Source organism: Entelurus aequoreus, linkage group LG24, assembly GCF_033978785.1.
Source record: "Entelurus aequoreus isolate RoL-2023_Sb linkage group LG24, RoL_Eaeq_v1.1, whole genome shotgun sequence".
Lineage (NCBI taxonomy): Eukaryota > Metazoa > Chordata > Actinopteri > Syngnathiformes > Syngnathidae > Entelurus > Entelurus aequoreus.
In genome coordinates, this window is record NC_084754.1 from 10493677 (window position 1) to 10514746 (window position 21070).

The 21070-nt window shown below is 39.2% G+C and overlaps 1 protein-coding gene across 2 annotated transcripts in view; it reads right to left on the reverse strand.

The window, feature by feature from the left end:
* The window catches only part of tmtc2b (transmembrane O-mannosyltransferase targeting cadherins 2b), a 220694-nt gene that overhangs the window by 126157 nt on the left and 73467 nt on the right, over nt 1-21070 (reverse strand). For both annotated transcript variants that reach the window (XM_062036009.1, XM_062036008.1), the window contains one exon: nt 5831-6407. In XM_062036009.1, the coding sequence (XP_061891993.1) occupies nt 5831-6407 (577 nt within the window). The remainder of the gene's footprint in view (nt 1-5830; nt 6408-21070) is intronic.

The window sequence follows — 21070 nt, forward strand, 5'->3', positions numbered from 1 at the left end:
ATACTAAAGTGTTACCCAAATATATATTGGGTAACACTTTAGTATGGGGAACACATTCACCATTAATTAGTTGCTTATTAACATGCAAATTAGTAACATATTGGCTCTTAATTAGTCATTATTAAGTACTTATTAATGCCTTATTCTGCATGCATTATTATACAACCAGTAAGCCATTAACTAAAAGTCTTCCCTCAGTAACCTCAGAATTATTGCATATTAGTAACCCCAACCCTAATATGTTCCCCTAGTGTCCAAATAACTCTAAATTAAGTCTTAAGCAACTAATTAATGGTGAAGGTAACACTTTAGTATGGGGAACATACTATGTTAATAAGCAACTAATTAATGGTGAATATGTTCCCCATACTAAAGTGTTACCGAAATATATTGGGTAACACTTTAGTACGGGGAACACATTCACCATTAATTAGTTGCTTATTAACATGCAAATTAGTAACATATTGGCTCTTAATTAGTCATTATTAAGTATGTATTAATGCTTTATTCTGCATGGCCTTATTATACAACCGGTAAGCCATTAACTAAGAGTCTTCCCTCAATAACCTCAGAATTATTGCTTATTAGTAACCCTAACCCTAACCCTTATATGTTCCCCTAGTGTCCAAACAACTCTAAATTAAGGCTTTGTAACTTAGAAAATGTATTGTTGTTATATATTGTTATCGCAAGAGGCGTGGATATAGATGTAAGGATATACTGTATCGCCCATCTCTACACAGAGGAAAGATGTCTTCTTATCTTCAGTTTTCATTGAGAACATTTGTGGGTAACTTAGATGTAAGGATATACTGTATCGCCCATCTCTACACAGAGGAAAGATGTCTTCTTACCTTCAGTTTTCATTGAGCATTTGTGGGTAACTTCTGGTTAAATAAGTATTGTAGCCAGAAGCTACCGCAACAATTCGACTTAAGCTCCTAACAATTTACATAGCGGTCAGACAAAAAGATTTTTAGCTGATATGAACATCTACTGTAACTCACTGGGAGAGACAATCAGATAAGCAGACCCTCTCACCCATTTCCAGCGTTAAATGTCAAACTACTTAAGCAGCGTAATAAAAGACAACGCCAGCTCACTGCGGTCTGTCAGTCATGCATCCAGCCAGAAGCTGCAGTCCGACTGAAGAAGTTCAATCCACTCACTTGAAGGAAAAGATGGGCTGCAAGCAGACTGTTATTACAGGTCATAAAAGAAATGCAGTTTCCCCCATTGATGCGTTTTCTTTGAGAAGTTAGTGGCCTACATGCGAGCTGGCAAGCACGGGAGAAACCCACTTTAGAGATGATGACAGCTCTTTGTTTGGGATTCTTTTTATACCATCGGCGATGTTGCCAAATAACATGGTCTGATCATGAAAATTGTCAGTCGAGAGCTGCACATCAAGAAATCCTCACTCTCACAGAGACTCTCTGATTTACTGCTCTCTCGCTACAGAATGGATAGCTGTAGTTTGCAAAAAAATAAAGTGCCTGACAAGCCGCAGAGTTCCTTGTTTGTCTCAGAGCAAAATAACCCGCTGTGAGCCGTAACCTCACTTCTTTGTTTACAGTAAGTTGTACACAAAACGATTCTCTTTTGATCAAGTTGCTTTTGAGTCTGGAGCAACGCCCGCTGACAAGGTGGAAGCAGTCACGGCAACAACGCCCTGTCTCACTCTTTGTGAGCAATGCAGTCTTAGCACCGTGGGTTAAGTTTAGCACACCACGTGGCATTTGCTTTAAGTGGAAACAGCCTCACTCAAAAGTCGATATCGGGGCAGTGAGACAGTGGGGTGAAATGTAGGAGATCAATCTGCCTCTGGGGAACTTGTCAAATGACTAAACCACATTAAACATTTAAACAAGACAGAATAGACTGATCTTTTTTCTCTCGCCCTATCGCGATAATGCATGTAGTTCAAGCTGCAAGGTGTCATCAATGCATTAGGTAAACATGACTGAAAGTGATCAGGAGGTAGGGTTTTACGGTATACCGGTATTAGTATAGTACCGCGATACTATTGAACCATTTTTGGTACGATACCGTCTCGGAAACGTACCGGTCCGCAACCCCCTGCGCCCGCGTCAAAGTCACGTCGTGAGATTTCTGGTTTACAAGCCGAGGAGCATGTTCGGCGGCACACAATCACGGAGTACTTACAAACAGACACAGTGTGGAGACAGAAAAGGGAGAACGGACGCATTTTGGCTAAAAAACTAACGCAAAAGGTGAAGTTATAACACTGTAACGCCCTCAGGAAGAGGTGCTTTAAGACATGTCTAGCTAGCTAGCGGGTAACGTCCATCCGCCGTCGGCATTGTTTCAGCGACTTCTAAATCACTAATCCTGGTCTCTGTGGAGACAAATAAAGTAAGTTTCTTACAAGTATCATCCCTGCAGGACGAGGAATAGCTAAACATGATTCACTACACACAGTAGCTCACCGGCATCAAAATGTAAACAAACGCCATTGGTGGATCTACACCTAACATCCATTATAATGATATCAAGTACAGGCACGTATCTAGTCGATACTACTATGAGTATATCGATATTTTTTGGCATCACAACATCGTCTTTTGTTTTTTTTAAATGTATATTATGTTTATAAACTCAGGAAATATGTCCCTGGACACATGAGGACTTTGAATATGAACAATGAATGATCCTGTAACTACTTGGTATCAGATTGATACCCAAATGTGTGCTATCATCCAAAACTAATGTAAAGTATCAAACAACAGAAGAATAAGTGATGATTACATTTTAACAGAAGTGTAGATAGAACATGTTGAAAGAAAAAGTAAGCAGATATTAACAGTAAATGAACAATTAGATTAATAATAAATGTTCTACCACTTGTCCTTCGTAATGTTTTTAGAATGGCTTGCCCAAAGTCCTGACTTAAATGTGTGGACAATGCTGAAGAAACAAGTCCATGTCAGAAAACCAACACATGTAGCTGAACTGCACTAATTTTGTCAAGAGGAGTGGTCAAAAATTCAACCAGAAGCTTGCCAGAAGATTGTGGATGGCTACCAAAAGCGCCTTATTGCAGTGAAACTTGCCAAGGGACATGTAACCAAATATTAACATTGCTGTATGTATACTTTTGACCCTGCAGATTTGGTCACGTTTTCAGTAGACCCATAATAAATTCATAAAAGAGCCAAACTTCATGAATTTTTTGTGACCAACAAGTACACTACCGTTCAAAAGTTTGGGGTCACCCAAACAATTTTGTGGAATAGCCTTCATTTCTAAGAACAAGAATAGACTGTCGAGTTTCAGATGAAAGTTCTCTTTTTCTGGCCATTTTGAGCGTTTAATTGACCCCACAAATGTGATGCTCCAGAAACTCAATCTGCTCAAAGGAAGGTCAGTTTTGTAGCTTCTGTAATGAGCTAAACTGTTTTCAGATGTGTGAACATGATTGCACAAGGGTTTTCTAATCATCAATTAGCCTTCTGAGCCAATGAGCAAACACATTGTACCATTAGAACACTGGAGTGATAGTTGCTGGAAATGGGCCTCTATACACCTATGTAGATATTGCACCAAAAACCAGACAGTTGCAGCTAGAATAGTCATCTACCACATTAGCAATGTATAGAGTGTATTTCTTTAAAGTTAAGACTAGTTTAAAGTTATCTTCATTGAAAAGTACAGTGCTTATTCTTCAAAAATAAGGACATTTCAATGTGACCCCAAACTTTTGAACGGTAGTGTATGTGCTCCAATCACTCCATTGCAAAAAAAATAAGACTTGTAGAAATTATTGGAAACTCATTGACAGCCATGACATTATGTTCTTTACAAGTGTATGTAAACTGTTGATCGCGATTGTATACGAATGAGGTAGATCCCCTCAACTTGGTTAATTGAAAAGTAGCTCACCTGCAGAAAAAGTGTATGCACCCCTCCCTTATAACAATGAAATTCCTTAGACTGAGTGCAATATATTTGTCGGTATGACATTATCTTCATTCCTTTTTAAGTCCAACTTTTGCTTCCGTGCCCTAGAAGCTTAAAGAATAGTTGAGCATCCTCCAGAGGACACACAAAGTCAGACAACACTTGAATCATGAGAGGTGGGTGAGCAAAGTGCTGCTGAGCATTGAAAGGAAGCCTTGTGTCTTTTTGTGCTCAAACATTTCCTCAGTGGTGTTACCTCTATTATATGAAGCTGTTTCTCTGCTCATTTCATCAAGGGCATGTGCCAAATACGGTCATTTGCACCGGTTGCTCAAAAAAAACAAAAAAAAAACCTTTCATCCCATTTACGCACACGTCTCATTGTATTGTGTTACGATGTGCAGAGAAGCGTGGGCGTCATAACGACAGCCAGCAGTAAATACTTGTGACAGGTGCTGCAGGGAAAAAATGGCAGTGTAGTGGTCGGGTGCTTCAAAGGAGACGAGGAAAAAAAAATGCCTATCACTTTCCATCACATGCATCTGAATATCGCCTTGATTGTTACTACAAACAAATGCGTGCACATTATCCAATGCTTTTATGCTCCCAACGGCCATCTTAAAACTCTCTCGAGTGTCACAGTCAATGGATAATTAGGTCATGGAGCCATACGAGTCACGCGACCAAAAGCAAAAATGATGGCAAAACACAAACCACTTCCAGCCCGATGATGTTCCCACCAATGAAGTTTGATTGTTGAATCAGCCAAATAAGAAGAAATGTTTGTCGTGTATCAAAAGATGCCACGGCTTGTATTTTATTTGATTTTTTGGGGCACTGGCCAGGAATCAGAGGCAGCAGCATCTAATACTAATGACGCTAGCTTGATTACATTACGATAACAAGTACGAATATGCATGAAAACACTCCGACAGACCTCACACATGGGACAGTTTAGTAAGTATGAGTTGTTTTAGTTATATTGTAAAACTTACAAATGTTGCTTGAAATGATGAATGAAGAATCCTTTTTAGCGGAAACGCTATGGACAAATACATCCGGTTCAAGGAACGAAACAGAAAATACATTTTCCACCTGCAGTAAGTGAACTCGTCCAAAAGATGGCGACACAGCACAGACAATAAAACACATTTTCATTGTCTAAGTCTCTGTATTTCGTTGAATCCCCCAAAAATGATGGCCACTAGCGAAGAAAAATCCATAAATTAGTAAAGGCCGCAGGGTCCAAAGCGTGGGGAAAAGGTAGCGGCTAAAAGTCCGGAATATACGGTACATTAATTACTCAACTATTTTTATCCACATACATTAATATAACTGGAAAAAATCCAGAAATAAATATAGTAACGGAATGTCGTACTTGATTTTGCTATTTTAACATTATTGTTTTAGTATTTCATATTAATAGCCGAAATAGACTTTATGGTCAGATTCATGACAAACTAATTTATTAATCAGAGATTAGGCAAGTACTTGTAATATGATTTCCTTATCAAAATTACTACATATATATATTATATAAAAGAAGAAATAATTCCTAATAATGGCACGCTAATTATCTGTCCATTATTTACAGCGCGCCCCTCATCAAAACACAAAGCTTACATGCAGGCTGTTTATTTGTCTTTAAAAAATTGTACTGGCTTTGAAAATGTATAATGTATAAATGGGCCCTACATGATTACATTTTTTAGTGTGCGGCCCTCAGTGGAAAAAGTTTGGACACCCCTGCTTAAGAGACACCTGAATAGTAATTTTTCATTTTAGCATAATTTTTTTACACACCAGTTTTCCAATTGGTGGGAAGAGTTATTAGTACTGTAGTGTTGGGTAAGGACACCTGATTTCACACAGCGTCATATAGCAGCATTACAACGGATCAAATGCTTACCTTATGAAGAAGCGTGACGACCTGTCGCAGCTTCAATCGGTGCAAAATGCAGACATCGTAAAGGGCCGATACGGCCAGCACAGTCACTCCCAGCTCTTTCCAGAGCATGCTGCATGCAGCACAGCTCAGGCTACCTAGGAACCAAGCCACAAGCCGCAGCGGTCCGGCGTTGCCCCGCAGCTTACAGTAACGTATATAGCACAGCAGGGATAGCAGGAAGAACAAGGCGGCGCCTTCATCGGCCCGACCCACCAAACCCGCCACCGCTTCGGTGTGAATGGGGTGGGACGCGAAGAGCAGGCCGGCCAGTAGGCTCCACCAGCCTCCGCCCAGCAGCAGATGAGCCAGCCACGTAAAAAGGCCGGTCACTGCCCCGTGGAGGCCCACATTAACCAAGTGGTAACCCCAAGGATCCAGCCCACCGGCAGCGTGATTGAAGCGGAAGGAGAGGGTGCACAGTGGCCGGTACGACTTATGGCTGCCGCTGTGTGTGAGCAAGGTGCCCCAGAAGTCATCGTAGAAGATATTTATCCAGGGGGTTTCTGGAAGCAGATCCTGATTGGTCTTGATTGCACGACTGTAAAGAAATAGACAGGAAAAAAAAAAGGTTACAATCAACTTTGGGCTAAAATAAGTGATGTGGTGCAGACTATAGATGGGTAGATTACATTTACATTATAGCCGTACTGAACCTTGACATTTGTGCCACTTCAATTAACGTCAGACTGCTTCACTGCCAGCCCAATTTACCACCTTGACAAGTTCAATTTATGTTATTTTCTTCTTTCTGTTAATTCCCTAAGGCAGTGTTTTTCAACGTTTTTTGAGCCAAGGCACATTTTTTGCGTTGAAAAAATCCGGAGGCACACCACCAGCAGAAATCATTAACAAACAAAACTCAGTTGACAGCAATGTTCCCTCTAATTTGTCATGTGTGTGAGCAAACGCAAAAACTCCCTGAGCATTCAGTGGAGCCCATGTGAGCAACATCAGACGTGCACACTGTGGCTACACCAGCAGCACACCTGTCACAAACCTGACTAAATAACAAGTTCAATCTCCATCCATCCATCCATTTTTTTATCGCTTGTCCCTTTCGGGGTCGCGGGGGGGGGGGGGGGGGGGTGCTGGAGCCTATCTCAGCTGCATTCGGGCGAAAGGCGGGGTACACCCTGGATAAGTCCCCACCTCATCGCAGGGCCAACACAGATAGACAGACAACCTTCTCTTATTAATCAAATGACAGCAGTCATTTCCATTTCTAATATAACTGTTTAGGCCCACTTACAATGACAATAACAAAATATATTGTTTTTCATGAACTGTGTACTTGTATTGTTTGTCTGGGTGGAGGTCCTGCTTTGGAAATAAGTTGTACCCCTTTCAGACATTGCATTTAGTCCCCATTAAAACATTCACATGTTGCACAATGAGATGTAAGCAGGGGATCATGTGTACATTCCTGCAACTTCCTGTTTGTAAAAAAAATATTTTTATTAGTATTTATTTAATATACTTACAGCATTTCATGATTAATATTTATAAATTAATATTCCTAATAAATGACACTAGAATACGCACACATTTGATTGGTAAATCATAGTGTAACGACCTGGAATGACACTTTATGTGTGGTGTTGGAGTTGTCCGACTTTTTGTGTGGCTGTAAACGCATCACTGGCTAAGTGCCATATGTGCATGTGTTGGCGCAAGTGAGAAAGAGCGAGCGGCTGCTGTTTATATAACAAAGTTGCTTTTGGTCTGGTTTGTCTGCAGAAAATGACCAGTTTTGCTAGATATAATTTTTTTTACTAATTTTTTGGTGATGTGTTTATGGCCGACAATAAAGAGTTTTGCTCAGTAAAGTGATCGACGGAATTCATGTCCTCAAAGCGTCTCGACAGACGTTACAATATTTGAACAATGATGACGAAAACTGTTTTCTCTGTCGTGTCCGTGTGTCGAAAATTATTATGCGCTTATTTTTTTATTAGATTTTGTGCGTGGCATAGATTTGCCGTGCGCAGAGGACGCTTGAGCAGTGCGCAATTGCACAGGCGCACACCTTAGAGGGAACGTTGGTTGACAGTAAAAAGTCGTTGTCGCAAGTGTTGGATATGACTTTAAAACGAAACCGACCATGCATCACTATAGCTCTTGTCTCAAAGTAGGTGTGCTGTCACGACCTGTCACATCACGCCGTGACTTATTTTGATTTTTTTGCTGTTTTCCTGTGTGTAGTGTTTCAGTTTTTTCCTGTGTGTAGTGTTTCAGTTCTTGACTTGCGCTCCTATTTCGGTGGCTTTTTCTCTTTTTTTGGTATTTTCTTGTAGCAGTTTCATGTCTTCCTTTGAGCGATATTTACCGCATCTACTTTGTTTTAGCAATCAAGAATATTTCAGTTGTTTTTATCCTTCTTTGTGGGGATATTGTTGATTGTCATGTCATGTTTGGATGTGCATTGTGGACGCCATCTTTGCTCCACAGTAAGTCTTTGCTGTCGTCCAGCATTCTGTTTTTGTTTACTTTGCAGCCAGTTCAGTTTTAGTTTCGTTCTGCATAGCCTTCACTAAGCTTCAATGTCTTTTCTTAGGGGCACTCACCTTTTGTTTATTTTTGGTTTAAGCATTAGACACCTTTTTACCTGCACGCTGCCTTCCGCTTTTTCCGACATCTACAAAGCAATTAGCTACCGGCTGCCACCTACAGATATGGAAGAGTATTACACGGTTACTCTGCCGAGCTCTAGACAGCACAGACACTCAACAACAACACATCATTTGCAGACTATAATTACTAGTTTGCAAAAAATATTTTAACCCAAACAAGTGAATTTAGATAATCTCCCACGACACGCCAGACTATATTTTACAGACACAGTGGTTGAAAAACAGTGCCCTAAGGTTGCATTGCAAACTTATGAACAAAAGGTTAGTGTTTTCTTGCTGCCTCAGGTCTGGGTCAGGGAAGCATTCTCAAACAGAAACTCAAATTCTAAACATGTTCGCCACTCTTGCCGCAGCACTTACAGCTGCAGACTTGGGGATTAGGCAAGAGTGCCACACCCTTGACCACAAACAAACATGGGCACACAGTAGGGGAACACCAAACAGTTTTATAAAGACGATGATGTGGTGATGGTCAACATTTACGTTCGGTGCGTGCTTAAAAAGCAGCAATATAGAATGATTTACTCACTTCTAAACAAAAGGGTGAACCCAAACATGTACTTTGAGCTTCTCTCAGCAGGCTTAGATGCTAAATAAAGAGCCAAGTTGACGTTTCTTGTGTCAGGGATGAACCTCAGTGACCTGACTAAACACCGCAACATCAGCCACAAGCTGTTTGACTGTCAACGGGCCGGAGCAGGGGGGGATGCAGGCAGTCGGCGGGGGTCAAGGAAGTGGAACGGGAAGGCACATATCTCTCAGCAGGAATCCTTCCAATTTTTTTTTTCCATCTGCCCTGTTTGCCTGACACGCGACCGCTGCTTTCACTGGGACACGGCGGCACTGATGATTTGATGGCAGCAGCGTGTGCCTCCTCAAAGGGGAAGGTAGTTGGCTGGAGCAGAACAGGGGTGTGACAATTAGGTGAGACAGATGCGACGCGGCAAGTGAGAACAAGCCAAAAGCGCCGGATCAAGCTTGTAACGTGCCCTGGAGGCCGCCCCAATTAACATACTCAATTAGCTCAAAGAGAGCCGGGTGCACTGAGATAATCATGGAAAACATGCAATGAGATGCATGATTTTTTTCTGTTAAAAATATGAAGTAGACTCCATATAAAAAAGCAACACCAACATCCATCTATCTAACTATATATTAGGGGGGACAATATGACCTAAAATCTATATTGCGATATACGGTATCTTGCACCTTCCTGCTATAACGATACACACTAGATTGCCAAAAGTATTTGGCCACCCATCCAAATGATCAGAATCAGGTGTCCTAATCACTTGGCCCGGTCACAGGTGGACAGAATCAAGCAGACTGTTTCTACAAACATTTGTGAAAGAATGGGCCGCTCTCAGGAGCTCAGTGATTTCCATCGTGGAACTGTCATCGGATGCCACCTGTGCAACAAATTCAGTTGTGAAATTTCCTCGCTCCTATTATAAGAAAATGGAAGAGTTTGGGAACAACAGCAACTCAGCCACGAAGAGGTAGGCCACCTAAACTGACAGAGAGGGGTCAGCGGATGCTGAAGCGCATAGTGCAAAGAGGTCGCCGACTTTCTGTCAGTTGCTACAGAGCTCCAAACTTCATGTGACCTTACAATTAGCCCACGTACAGTACGCAGAGAGCTTCATGGAATGGGTTTCCAAGGCCGAGCACTAAGCCATACACCACCAAGTCCAATGCAAAGCATCAGATGCAGTGGTGTAAAGCACGTCGCCACTGGACTCTAGAGCAGTGGAGACGTGATCTCGGGAGTGATGAATCACGCTTTTCCATCTGGCAATCTGATGGACGAGTCTGGGTTTGGAGGTTGCCAGGAGAACGATACATTTCGGACTGCATTGTGCCGAGTGTGAAATTTGGTGGAGGAGGAGTTGGGCTTGGCCCCTTAGTTTCAGTGAAAGGAACTTTGAATGCTCCAGGATACCAAAACATTTAGGACAATTCCATGCTCCCAACTTTGTGGGAACAGTTTGGAGCGGGCCCCTTCCTCTTCCAACATGACTGTGCACCAGTGCAAAAAGCAAGGTCCATAAAGACATGGATGACAGAGTCTGGTGTGGATGGTCTTGACTGGCCTGCACAGAGTCCTGACCTGAACCCGATAGAACACCTTTGGGATGAATTAGAATGGAGACTGAGAGCCAGGCCTTCTTGAACAACATCAGTGTGTGACATCATCAATGCGCTTTTGGAAGAATGGCCAAAAATTCCTATAAACACACTCCGCAACCTTGTGGACAGCCTTCCCAGAAGAGTTGATGCTGTAATAGCGGCAAAAGGTGGACCAACATCATTATGAACCCTATGGGTTAGGAATGGAATGGCATTTCAAGTTCATATGTGAGTCAAGGCAGGTGGCCAAATATTTTTGGCAATATAATAAATGATAAATGGGTTATACTTGTATAGCGCTTTTCTACCTTCAAGGTACTCAAAGCGCTTTGACAGTATTTCCACATTCACCCATTCACACACACATTCACACACTGATGGAGGGAGCTGCCATGCAAGGCGCTAACCAGCAGCCATCAGGGGCAAGGGTGAAGTGTCTTGCCCAAGGACACAACGGACGTGACTAGGATGGTAGAAGGTGGGGATTGAACCCCAGTAACCAGCAACCCTCCGATTGCTGGCACGGCCACTCTACCAACTTCGCCACGCCGCCCCAATATAGTGTATATCACAATATATTATTTGGTATGTATAATAATAATAAAACCAATTTAAAACGGGTTACAAAAGCTCACATTTGGCTGTTGCCGTATGCAGTGACATATTGCGTCCTATCATCTGAAATGGATACATGCCAAGCTACATGTGCTTTACTTGGTTATTAACCACATTGTTTTGCTTTGGTGTGATTCATTCATTGTAACATCCTTATCTACTGCTTATTCACATGGAGACAAACAACCATTCACAGTCACATTCACACCTAAGGAAAATGTGTCTGTGAATAACAGTTTTGGATGCCTCTGTTCGCGGGGATTCGCAGTCTGGCAACGTTGCACTAAACAAAACGCCAACAAAAGGCACGAAAAAGTATGATTTCCATCTAATCTTGGCATGCGCATAATAACACCGGCATGCAGTGACATAAATGCTGATAAAAGCAGCTTTTTACCCAAAAGTGTAAAGGTCTACCTAATGTTGTGACCGGGTGAATCGATACATTGTTTATGGATTTTTTTTTTCTTTTCTCGACTGTCTGGAAAATAAATAGTAGTTATGTTCATCTTCAAGATATATACAGTACAGGCCAATCGTTTGGACACACCTTCTCATTCAATGTGTTTTCTTCATTTTAATTGTAGATTGTCACTGAAGGCATCAAAACTATGAATGAACACATGTGGAGTTATGCACTTAACAAAAAAAGGTGAAATAACTGAAAACATGTTTTATATTCTAGTTTCTTCAAAATAGCCACCCTTTGCTCTGATTACTTTTTCGCACACTCTTGGCATTCTCTCGATGAGCTACAAGAGGTTGAAATGGTTTTCACTTCACAGGTGTGCTTGACGCTCATCGAGAGAATGCCAAGAGTGTGCAAAGCAGTAACCAGAGCAAAGGGTGGCTATTTTAAAGAAACGAGAATATAAAACATGTTTTCAATTATTTCACCTTTTTTTGTGTTTATTCATAGTTTTGATGCCTTCAGTGACAATCTACAATGTAAATAGTCATGAAAATAAGAAAACGCATTGATTGAGGAGAAGGTGTGTCCAATTTTTTGGCCTGTACTGTATTTACAGTATACATGTTCAAAGATAAATTATGATACTTTAAAGAAAGGTGGGCTGTGGTTTCATTTGCAATCTGGAAAAGCCTCCAGAGTCAAAAATCTTGCAAACAGACTCATAAAATGGGTGATACAAGTGACTGTAGAGCAAAATGTACGCACAATTTACACCAAAGAATATCCAATCCCAAAGCCAAAGTACCCAGAGAAAACTAACGCATGCATGGAGAGAACATGCAAACTCCACTCAAAGATGCCTGAATAGAGATTTAATCATTCAATCAATCAATGTTTATTTATATAGCCCTAAATCACAAAAGTCTCAAAGGGCTGCACAAGCCACAACGACATCCTCGGCACAGAGCCCACACAAGGGACGTCGATGTGAATGACTATGAGAAACCTTGGGGAGGATCGCATATGTGGGTAACCCCCCCCTCTAAGTACAGTCCCTAGTGGATCCAACATAACAGTGAGAGTCCAGTCCATAGTGGGGCCAGGCAGGAGACCATCCCGAGCGGAGACAGGTCAGTAGCGCAGAGACGTCCTCAACCGATGCACAGGCGAGCGGTCCACCCCGGGTCCCAACTCTGGACAGCCAGCACCTCATCCATGGTCACCGGAACCGGAATAACCCGGCGAGGGCTGTGGGGCTTTTAAACCTAATTTATTTTTTGCATGTGGTATTGCAGGAAATGCAACATCCATCAAATCACAAAAAAGTCAAACAAGTAGAAACAGCCTTTTTATGATATATCAAAGGGAGTGTAAAACTACCCGGCCTTAAGATATTAAAAAGGGTGCAGAAAAAGTCAGCATAGACGTCATGGAAGCGCACAAGCTCGTCTGGACAGACTAAAAGAGGCTCCAACCCTCCATCAGATGACTTAAAAGCACATCACTCCACTATATGACTAATACATGCCAGTTTATTTTCTCCAGCCCATTTGTCAAGTAAAATCTTCATTTCACTGCAGGGCGCTCACATAAGAGGCAATATGGTTCAATTACATTTGTATAATCTTTTAAGAGTCAAATGTGCTTTTTTGTTTTTTTTTCCATCGTGCAGCGTGGAGAGAAGCCAGTGAGTTATGTATCGCCACAAAGCCACAGTTCATTTTCTGGCAACAAAGCAAAGACAAAAGCCGGTGCCAGTCCGTCCAAAACCCAATTGTGTTTATAGCCTTGGCTTCTGGAGTCATCACGAATGAGGTGCACTTCTTTACTTAAAACTACATGTCGCTGGCCAGCACCTGTGTCTAACAGAATAGCGCAACATGGAAAAAAAAACAGGGTTGTAAATTCATAACCAAGCCTGATGAATAGAATCCACTTACAAGACTTTGTACTACACAAATCACGAAAGGGCCGTAAGAGGAGCAGGAGTTGATCATCAGGCCATGCTTTTCTACCATTAAAAAGCCCAGCTGGAGCAGGCGATTGAGTTTCAGCTACTGGCCAGCCTCATTTCGGACTACAACTGGAGGCAGGGAGATTCTCTCTGTGCACTTAAGGAGCACATTCTTGCCCTGTTCCACAGACTCCCAAAGGAACGAGAGGATCATGTGGCCTCTGACAACAGATGACCCAAAGAAACAGCATCTTCATAACTTGGTCATCCACTTTTGTCATGCCCTAGTTGCATCGTGCATCCGACCATCCATAACTCATTTAAATCTACATCTTGTAGCCGAGTCTGTTAAACAGGCCCAGAGTATAATACTACCACCACCATGCTTGACGGTGGGAATGGTGTTCCTGGGATTAAAGGCCTCACCTTTTCTCCTCCAAACATATTGATGTGTATTGTGGCCAATTTTTTGTTTCATCTGACATCACATGGACAAAGATAAGACATTCTGTTGGAAAGTTCTGTGGTCAGATGAAACAAAAATTGAGCTGTTTGGTCACAATACCCAGCAATATGTTTGGAGGAGAAAAGGTGAGGCCTTTAATCCCAGAAACACCAATTCCTACCGTAAAGCATGGTGGTGGTAGTATTATGCTCTGGGCCTGTTTTGCTGCCAATGGAACTGGTGCTTTAAATGGGACAATGAAAAAGGAGGATTACCTCCAAATTCTTTAGGACAACCTAAAATCATCACCCCCAGAGGTTGGGTCTTGGGTGCAGTTGGGTGTTCCAACAGGACAATGACCCCAAACACATGTCAAAAGTGGTAAAGGAACGGCTAAATCAGGCTAGAATTAAGGTTTTAAAATGGTCTTCCCAAAGTCCTGACTTAAACGTGTGGACAATGCTGAAGAAACAAGTCCATGTCAGAAAACCAACAAATGTAGCTGAACTGCACCAATTTTGTCAAGAGTAGTGGTCAACAATTCAACCAGAAGCTTGTGGATGGCTACCAAAATCGCCTTATTGCAGTGAAACTTGCCAAGGGACATGTAACCAAATATTAACATTGCTGTATGTATACTTTTGACCCAGCAGATTTGGTCACATTTTCAGTAGAGCCATAATAAATTCATCAAAGAACCAAACTTCATGAATGTTTTTTGGGACCAACAAGTATGTGCTCCAATTGTCAAAGTTTTTTGGTGACGAACCCCAAGATGCAGAGATGGCGGCAGGCTTGATACAAGAAAACATTAGTTAATGTCCAAAAGTAAAAATTAAGAAAAGACACAAACCAGGAACGCCAAACTGGAAAACGGGAAACAGAATCCAGCAAACAGGAGCTAGGAACAAAAAGACTGAAAGCAGTCCACGGCATACAGGAACAGAGACAAGTAACAGGTAGGAGCTACAAGTCTTAATGACAATAATCCAGCCGTGACTGGAGGGCAGGGCAGGTTTAAATAGCAGCTGGCTGACTGACACCAGGTGTGGCCAGGTGCCAATCAGCCACAGCTGAGGGGAAAAAGCACTCAGGGAGACAATCAGGAAATAACCAAAATAAGAGTGCTGACAGGAACTAAAGACAGGAAACTAAGACAAACGCAGAGGAAAACTAAAACTTGATCAAACTGTCAGGGACAACCCTGACACCAATCACTCTATCACAAAAAAATAAGAGTTGTAGAAAGTATTGGAAACTCAAGACAGCCATGACATTATGTTCTTTACAAGTGTATGTAAACTTTTGATCGCGACTGTATATAGGAAGTGATCTGCAAAGATTGTTAAAGGCAACTAAACCACTACTCTGTATTGAAGATGGACTTCTTTAGCTCTAACTCTCTCAAATCTTTACAAAGGACTAAGACCCAGTTGAATTGATTAATACACTCTGTACTCGTGATGCTGGTTATTTTTCAGATCATACAGTCACCATAAATGTAAAAATAATTACAGTTAATACAGTAATCGTAATGGCCGATCTCACTCATTGACGACCGGTATCGATTGGGCAGCATAAAACCCTGATCCGAACAACCACCTAACTCAGTACACAAAGTACATATTTGATATATATCAAAATACCATCAAATTTAAAAGAACATGTGAGCTCCTATTTTAAGAAAACCAAAATATGAACAAGTATACTTGCACATGCACCTTCTGCGGCTGAAAACATTGTGCAAACGCAGTGCACAATAATTGAAATTACTGTGGTAAACCCAGAGACCTTAAAATGTTTCAAACATTTCCTCGGCTCATTATTTTTAGAGACAGACTACACGACATGACCAACAATAAAGCCCACAAAGGCAGCATCTCGCCTTTTGTTCCCATCCTGGGATGTCCATTTGCAATATCCTCAAGAAATACATCATTTTGACAACACCCAAGCCAACGCTTTAATAGTCAAATAAATTAAACCAAAATGAAACACTCGTTTTTCTCATATATCTTGGTCTGCAAAATCATTTATCATTTGCATAAATGAAGATCCGACCAGGGCCAACGGTTATGTAAATGTCACTGATATAATTCTAAAAGAATACGGCATTTCCTGCCTTGACTTATTCATTCTGCTCAAGAAAAAAAAAAGACCATTGTTGACCGTTGTTTTTCCAAAGTGTATTAGATTATGCGATTGTTGGATTTATTGATCATACCTTGTATAGAGCAGGGATGTCAAACTCGTTTTCATTGAGGGCCACATCACAGTTATGGCTGCCATCAGAGGGCTGCCTGTAACAGCGAATAATGTATGAATATGCCTCTGGATTTCATTATTAATTATATCAATAGTTTTAAGTAAACTGTCAATTTTACAGTTAAAACTTTACAATTACAACATTTTACTGTAAAGTATAGTGTTTTTAAAAAAAAAAACATTTTACGGTAAATGGAAATAAAGAGTACAAGTGGGTTTTTTTGGCGGTGGGGGGGTTTCCGAAAAAGCTGGCAGCTTGGTTGCCAGAATTGTCGTGTTAAATTTACATTGGTTTTTACAACATGATATTGTTAATGGAAAATCAGTACAACTTCTTTTTTTTATTCTGGCAACTTAGCTGCCAGTTTTTGTACCGCAAAAACAAATGTAACGCCTTTCCATTTATAGTAATACACCGTTAAAAACAACAACCGTAGATTTTGCAGTAAAAAACGAATTTCGACGCAAAAAACAGTAGTGGTTTTTTTCAATTTACAGTAAAATGCTGTGAAGAACACCGTAAAATGTATTGTCGTTTGTATTTTTTTTTTTTTTCTTTTTTTTTTTTTTATTGTCATTTTTATGAATTTGATGGGTAGTTTGCTGTAAAGTTACGTATTTTTATTACATTTTTATTTAGACAAAAACATTTTGGAAAGTATGATAATATACTGTAATATTTGTGGAAATAATGGATAAGGTTTAAAAGGCATGCTGTTTGAAGCAGTACATATATTTTTTCTGTCAAAATGAAAAAAAAAAAATTTACATTTAGTGAGAAAATGTTAAGTACTTTATTGACACATATCATTTCCAGCTGTTTGCAGGCCAGATAAAATGATGTAGCGGGCCAGATCTGGCCCCCGGGCCTTGAGTTTGACACCCCTGGTATAGAGGGTTCAATTTGGGTTCATATTCGCGGCACCCCCTAGAGAATTCCGCTGTAGGCAATTGCCCCTGTGACCTTTGATCTACAGTAACACTGCAGACATGTTTGACTAACAGGTTGACATTTCGAATTTTGAGAAAATACTTTCAAATGTTTGAATGTGCCTAACGCCTATAAAGCAAGGACATTTTGACAGTAGAGTAGGAGAAAATAAAGCCGTGTTGGATCTAAAAATGATAAAAGGTCTGCCACTGTGCATATGTCATCACCCAGCTTTGAATATTTGAAAGAGGCCCATTGGTATTTTCAGTCACCGGGGAAGCTCATTTATTGTTTCCGGAAAGCTCTTTTGTCTTATGTTTCATCCCATGTGCATGCAAGCAGGCCATTAATGCCATTGCTCCCGTTCCATTAGCCAACTCGATAACTTCATTGTATTAAGAAATATGTATTTAATTTTGTGATACTCTTGTTGCAGGCTCAAATCCTTTCCTGACAAAACAGAAACAGCATCATATTGTATGAAGCCACATTTTATAAAGGAGCAGAAGGTGATGCATTATAAAACTAAGGGAAGTTATTTCCTTTGAAAAAAAGAGACACTTTCTTCAATTAGCTTAAAAGCAATGGGAATATAGAAGGAAAAGCCAAAACTGTGTCTGACAAACCAAGTGACATCTAATCAAGAACTAATATTGTCGAACAAGCTAACCAAGGGAGAAAACACACAGAGGTCCTGTTCCAAATTAGTTTTGGCTCCGGTTTGTAACTTTCGCTTTCTGAGTGTTTTGATTAACAAGTAATTGATAACTCCAGTGGCAGAATGTCTGGAATGTTGTGGATATTTGAGCTGAGGGGAAGTGAGGACACAAAGGCAGAAAGAAAATGCTGCTTCCATCTATTTGATATGATGAGCAATGTGAAAATAAGACAATCTAACCACAGTGTTTTATAGAATTCAATTCAAGTTCAGTTTTTTTCCTATGATTTACTGACCACCGACAAAAAAACCTATACAAATCTAACACAAACATGGCATTCATTTGATTTGATTTAAAAATATTATTTCAGAGATGCTTGAAAAATAATACATTCAAATACATCATATTAGACCATGCGGCCCGTTAAGCTTTTCAATCTGGCCCGCCGGACATTCCCAAATATTAGTTTTTCTTTAAGATGGAAAGTGTAGCTGCCATTATGATGTGCAGTGATGTTTTCAAATGACCGTAAGTCTAGAACTATACAAAGTATTTCAATGGTTGGAATCTGCGCTTTTGCATGATATACTAGTTACTATGGTAATCTAAGCCACAGCAGCTCAGACGAGGCACCAAGCAGTATGGGTGTGGAGCGTTTCCACAGAGTGTTTCCAGAGCGGCCAGTCTGAAATGCGGGTGTCAGGGACAGACGCGAAAGGATATTTTTACAACAAAGTTCTAAAGCTTAGTGATATATCAGATATATCAGATTGTAGTTTCGCTGTGTTTGTTGTATTTTTGTTGTGTTTCGCTTGATTGTAAAATATGTCGATCGAGAGGGGGTGTGACGTTCATATGTTGTCAATATTCAGTGTTTTATCGTTCATAGTTAATATTGTAAATCCCACATTCTTTATCTTCATGTACATTCTGGGTGTCTCATTCAGTAAAAAAATGTAAAATTCCATTCCGTTTTTTAAGGTGGTCTGTCATAACGTTTTTAGCTTTCAATCAGACATTATTGTGAGGTTTTGTATTTGTGTTCCTAAAAATAGGACCCATGCACACATAGTGTACAGCAGATTTTCACAGGTTACATACATTATATATATATATATATATATATATATATATATATATATATATATATATATATATATATATATATATATATATATATATATATATATATATATATATATATATATATATATATATATATATATATATATATATGTGTGTGTAAGTGTATATATATATATATATATATATATATATATGTGTGTGTAAGTGTGTATATATATATATGAATATAAATGTGTGTGTAACTGTATATATATACAAACGTTTGTATATATATATATATATATATATATATATATATAAATATATATACATACTGTATATATATAAATATATATATATATATACTGTATATATATAAATATATATATATATATATATATACTGTATATATATATATATATATATATATATATATATATATATATATATATATATATATATATATATATATATATATATATATATATATATATATATATATATATATATATATATATATACATATATATATGTATACATAGATATACCGGCCCCCAGACACATTTTTTTCTCTATATTTGGCCCCTTTGAGTCAAAATAATTGCTCAAGCCTGTACAAGAGTGTGATTTTTCTTTTCTTTTTCTTATTTCTCACAGAAGTTTCATGAACTTAAAATGTGAATACCATCTATCCAAATGTTATTGTGTATTCATTCTCAGTTTACCAAATAACATTATATTAGTTTCACTTCAATTTCCACTTCTTTTAGTTTGAACACTTCTACTGTTATTATTTTAATAGCTCCTGTAAGTAAAATCAAATGCTTGTGTCATCTCCAAATAGGACTAATTCTAATAGCTTTGAGACTTTGCAGATGTCATTAATATAGATGTATGAACTGACCCCTTGGGGAGGAGACAATAAATGTCCAAGCACACAGATGTATGTTTCCCAACTTCACAAATTGCTTCCTCTTCCTCATGTGGCTTTTCACCCATTTCAATGACATAGCATCCCAACTTGTTGATTAAAATACCATGATAGACAGTATCAAATGCTTTTTTAAGATCAACATATACTCTAGCTGCGTATTTATTGTGATCCATTGCATTAGTTATTTCTTCAATTATTGAAATCAATAGAAAATGGTCTGATTTGTGAAGCTATTTTCATTATATTTAATGACAGGTTACTATTTGAAATAGTACAAATTAGCCAGAAGCTTCAGGGTAAATTACAATTGAACATGATTCCACACAATTCTGGCAATATATATATACATTTTATAAAAAAATATCTTAAAAAAACACTCTTCAAAACAAAAATGTATTATAAAAACATAAAAAATGAACTTTATTTTTAAAAATGACTCTTCAAAACTGGGAATCCATTTAGAATCAGAATAAATGTGATGCAAGTGTAAGCCACTGTGACACTATTGTTCATTTTTTAAATGTTTTTATTTTATTTTTTATAAATGGCTGTGAAGATAATGAGGGATCTCTAATCACTGCCTATGTTGGAATTCTTATTAATATTGACACTGTTGTTATTATTCATCTTTGTTTGACTACTTTTGGATTGTTTTGTGTCATGTGTGTGTGTCCTCTCATTTGCTCTGTTGATTGCTATTCTGAATGTTGCTGGGCCGGGTTGGGTTTTGGAATTGTAATTGTATTAGTATGGTATTATTGTGTATTATTTTGTTGGACTGATTAATAAAAAAAAAAAAATAAGGGCACCCCATACTGATTACATATGTATCTGTTTGTGACATTTAGATGTTGACTTAAACTTGCTCCAAATAAAGAGCGTATTCTACTTAAAAACGTAATACTGCATATCCTCATTAACCAACATATTTATGGTAAACCAAAGGGCTTTGTTATATTTAACTGCTGCCACCTAACTGGAGGTTTGTCTATCATTTGAGTGCCCTTGGCTCGCACGACCAGCCCAGTATTTGAAAAACACTAATCTAGTGTATAAGAGATAGTATTCAGGACTGCAATCTATCTGTGGCAGTGTGATGCGACATTTTCTAATTTGCATAATTAGCTATGTCAAAAATGCATTTAAGTTTTATGGGCACTG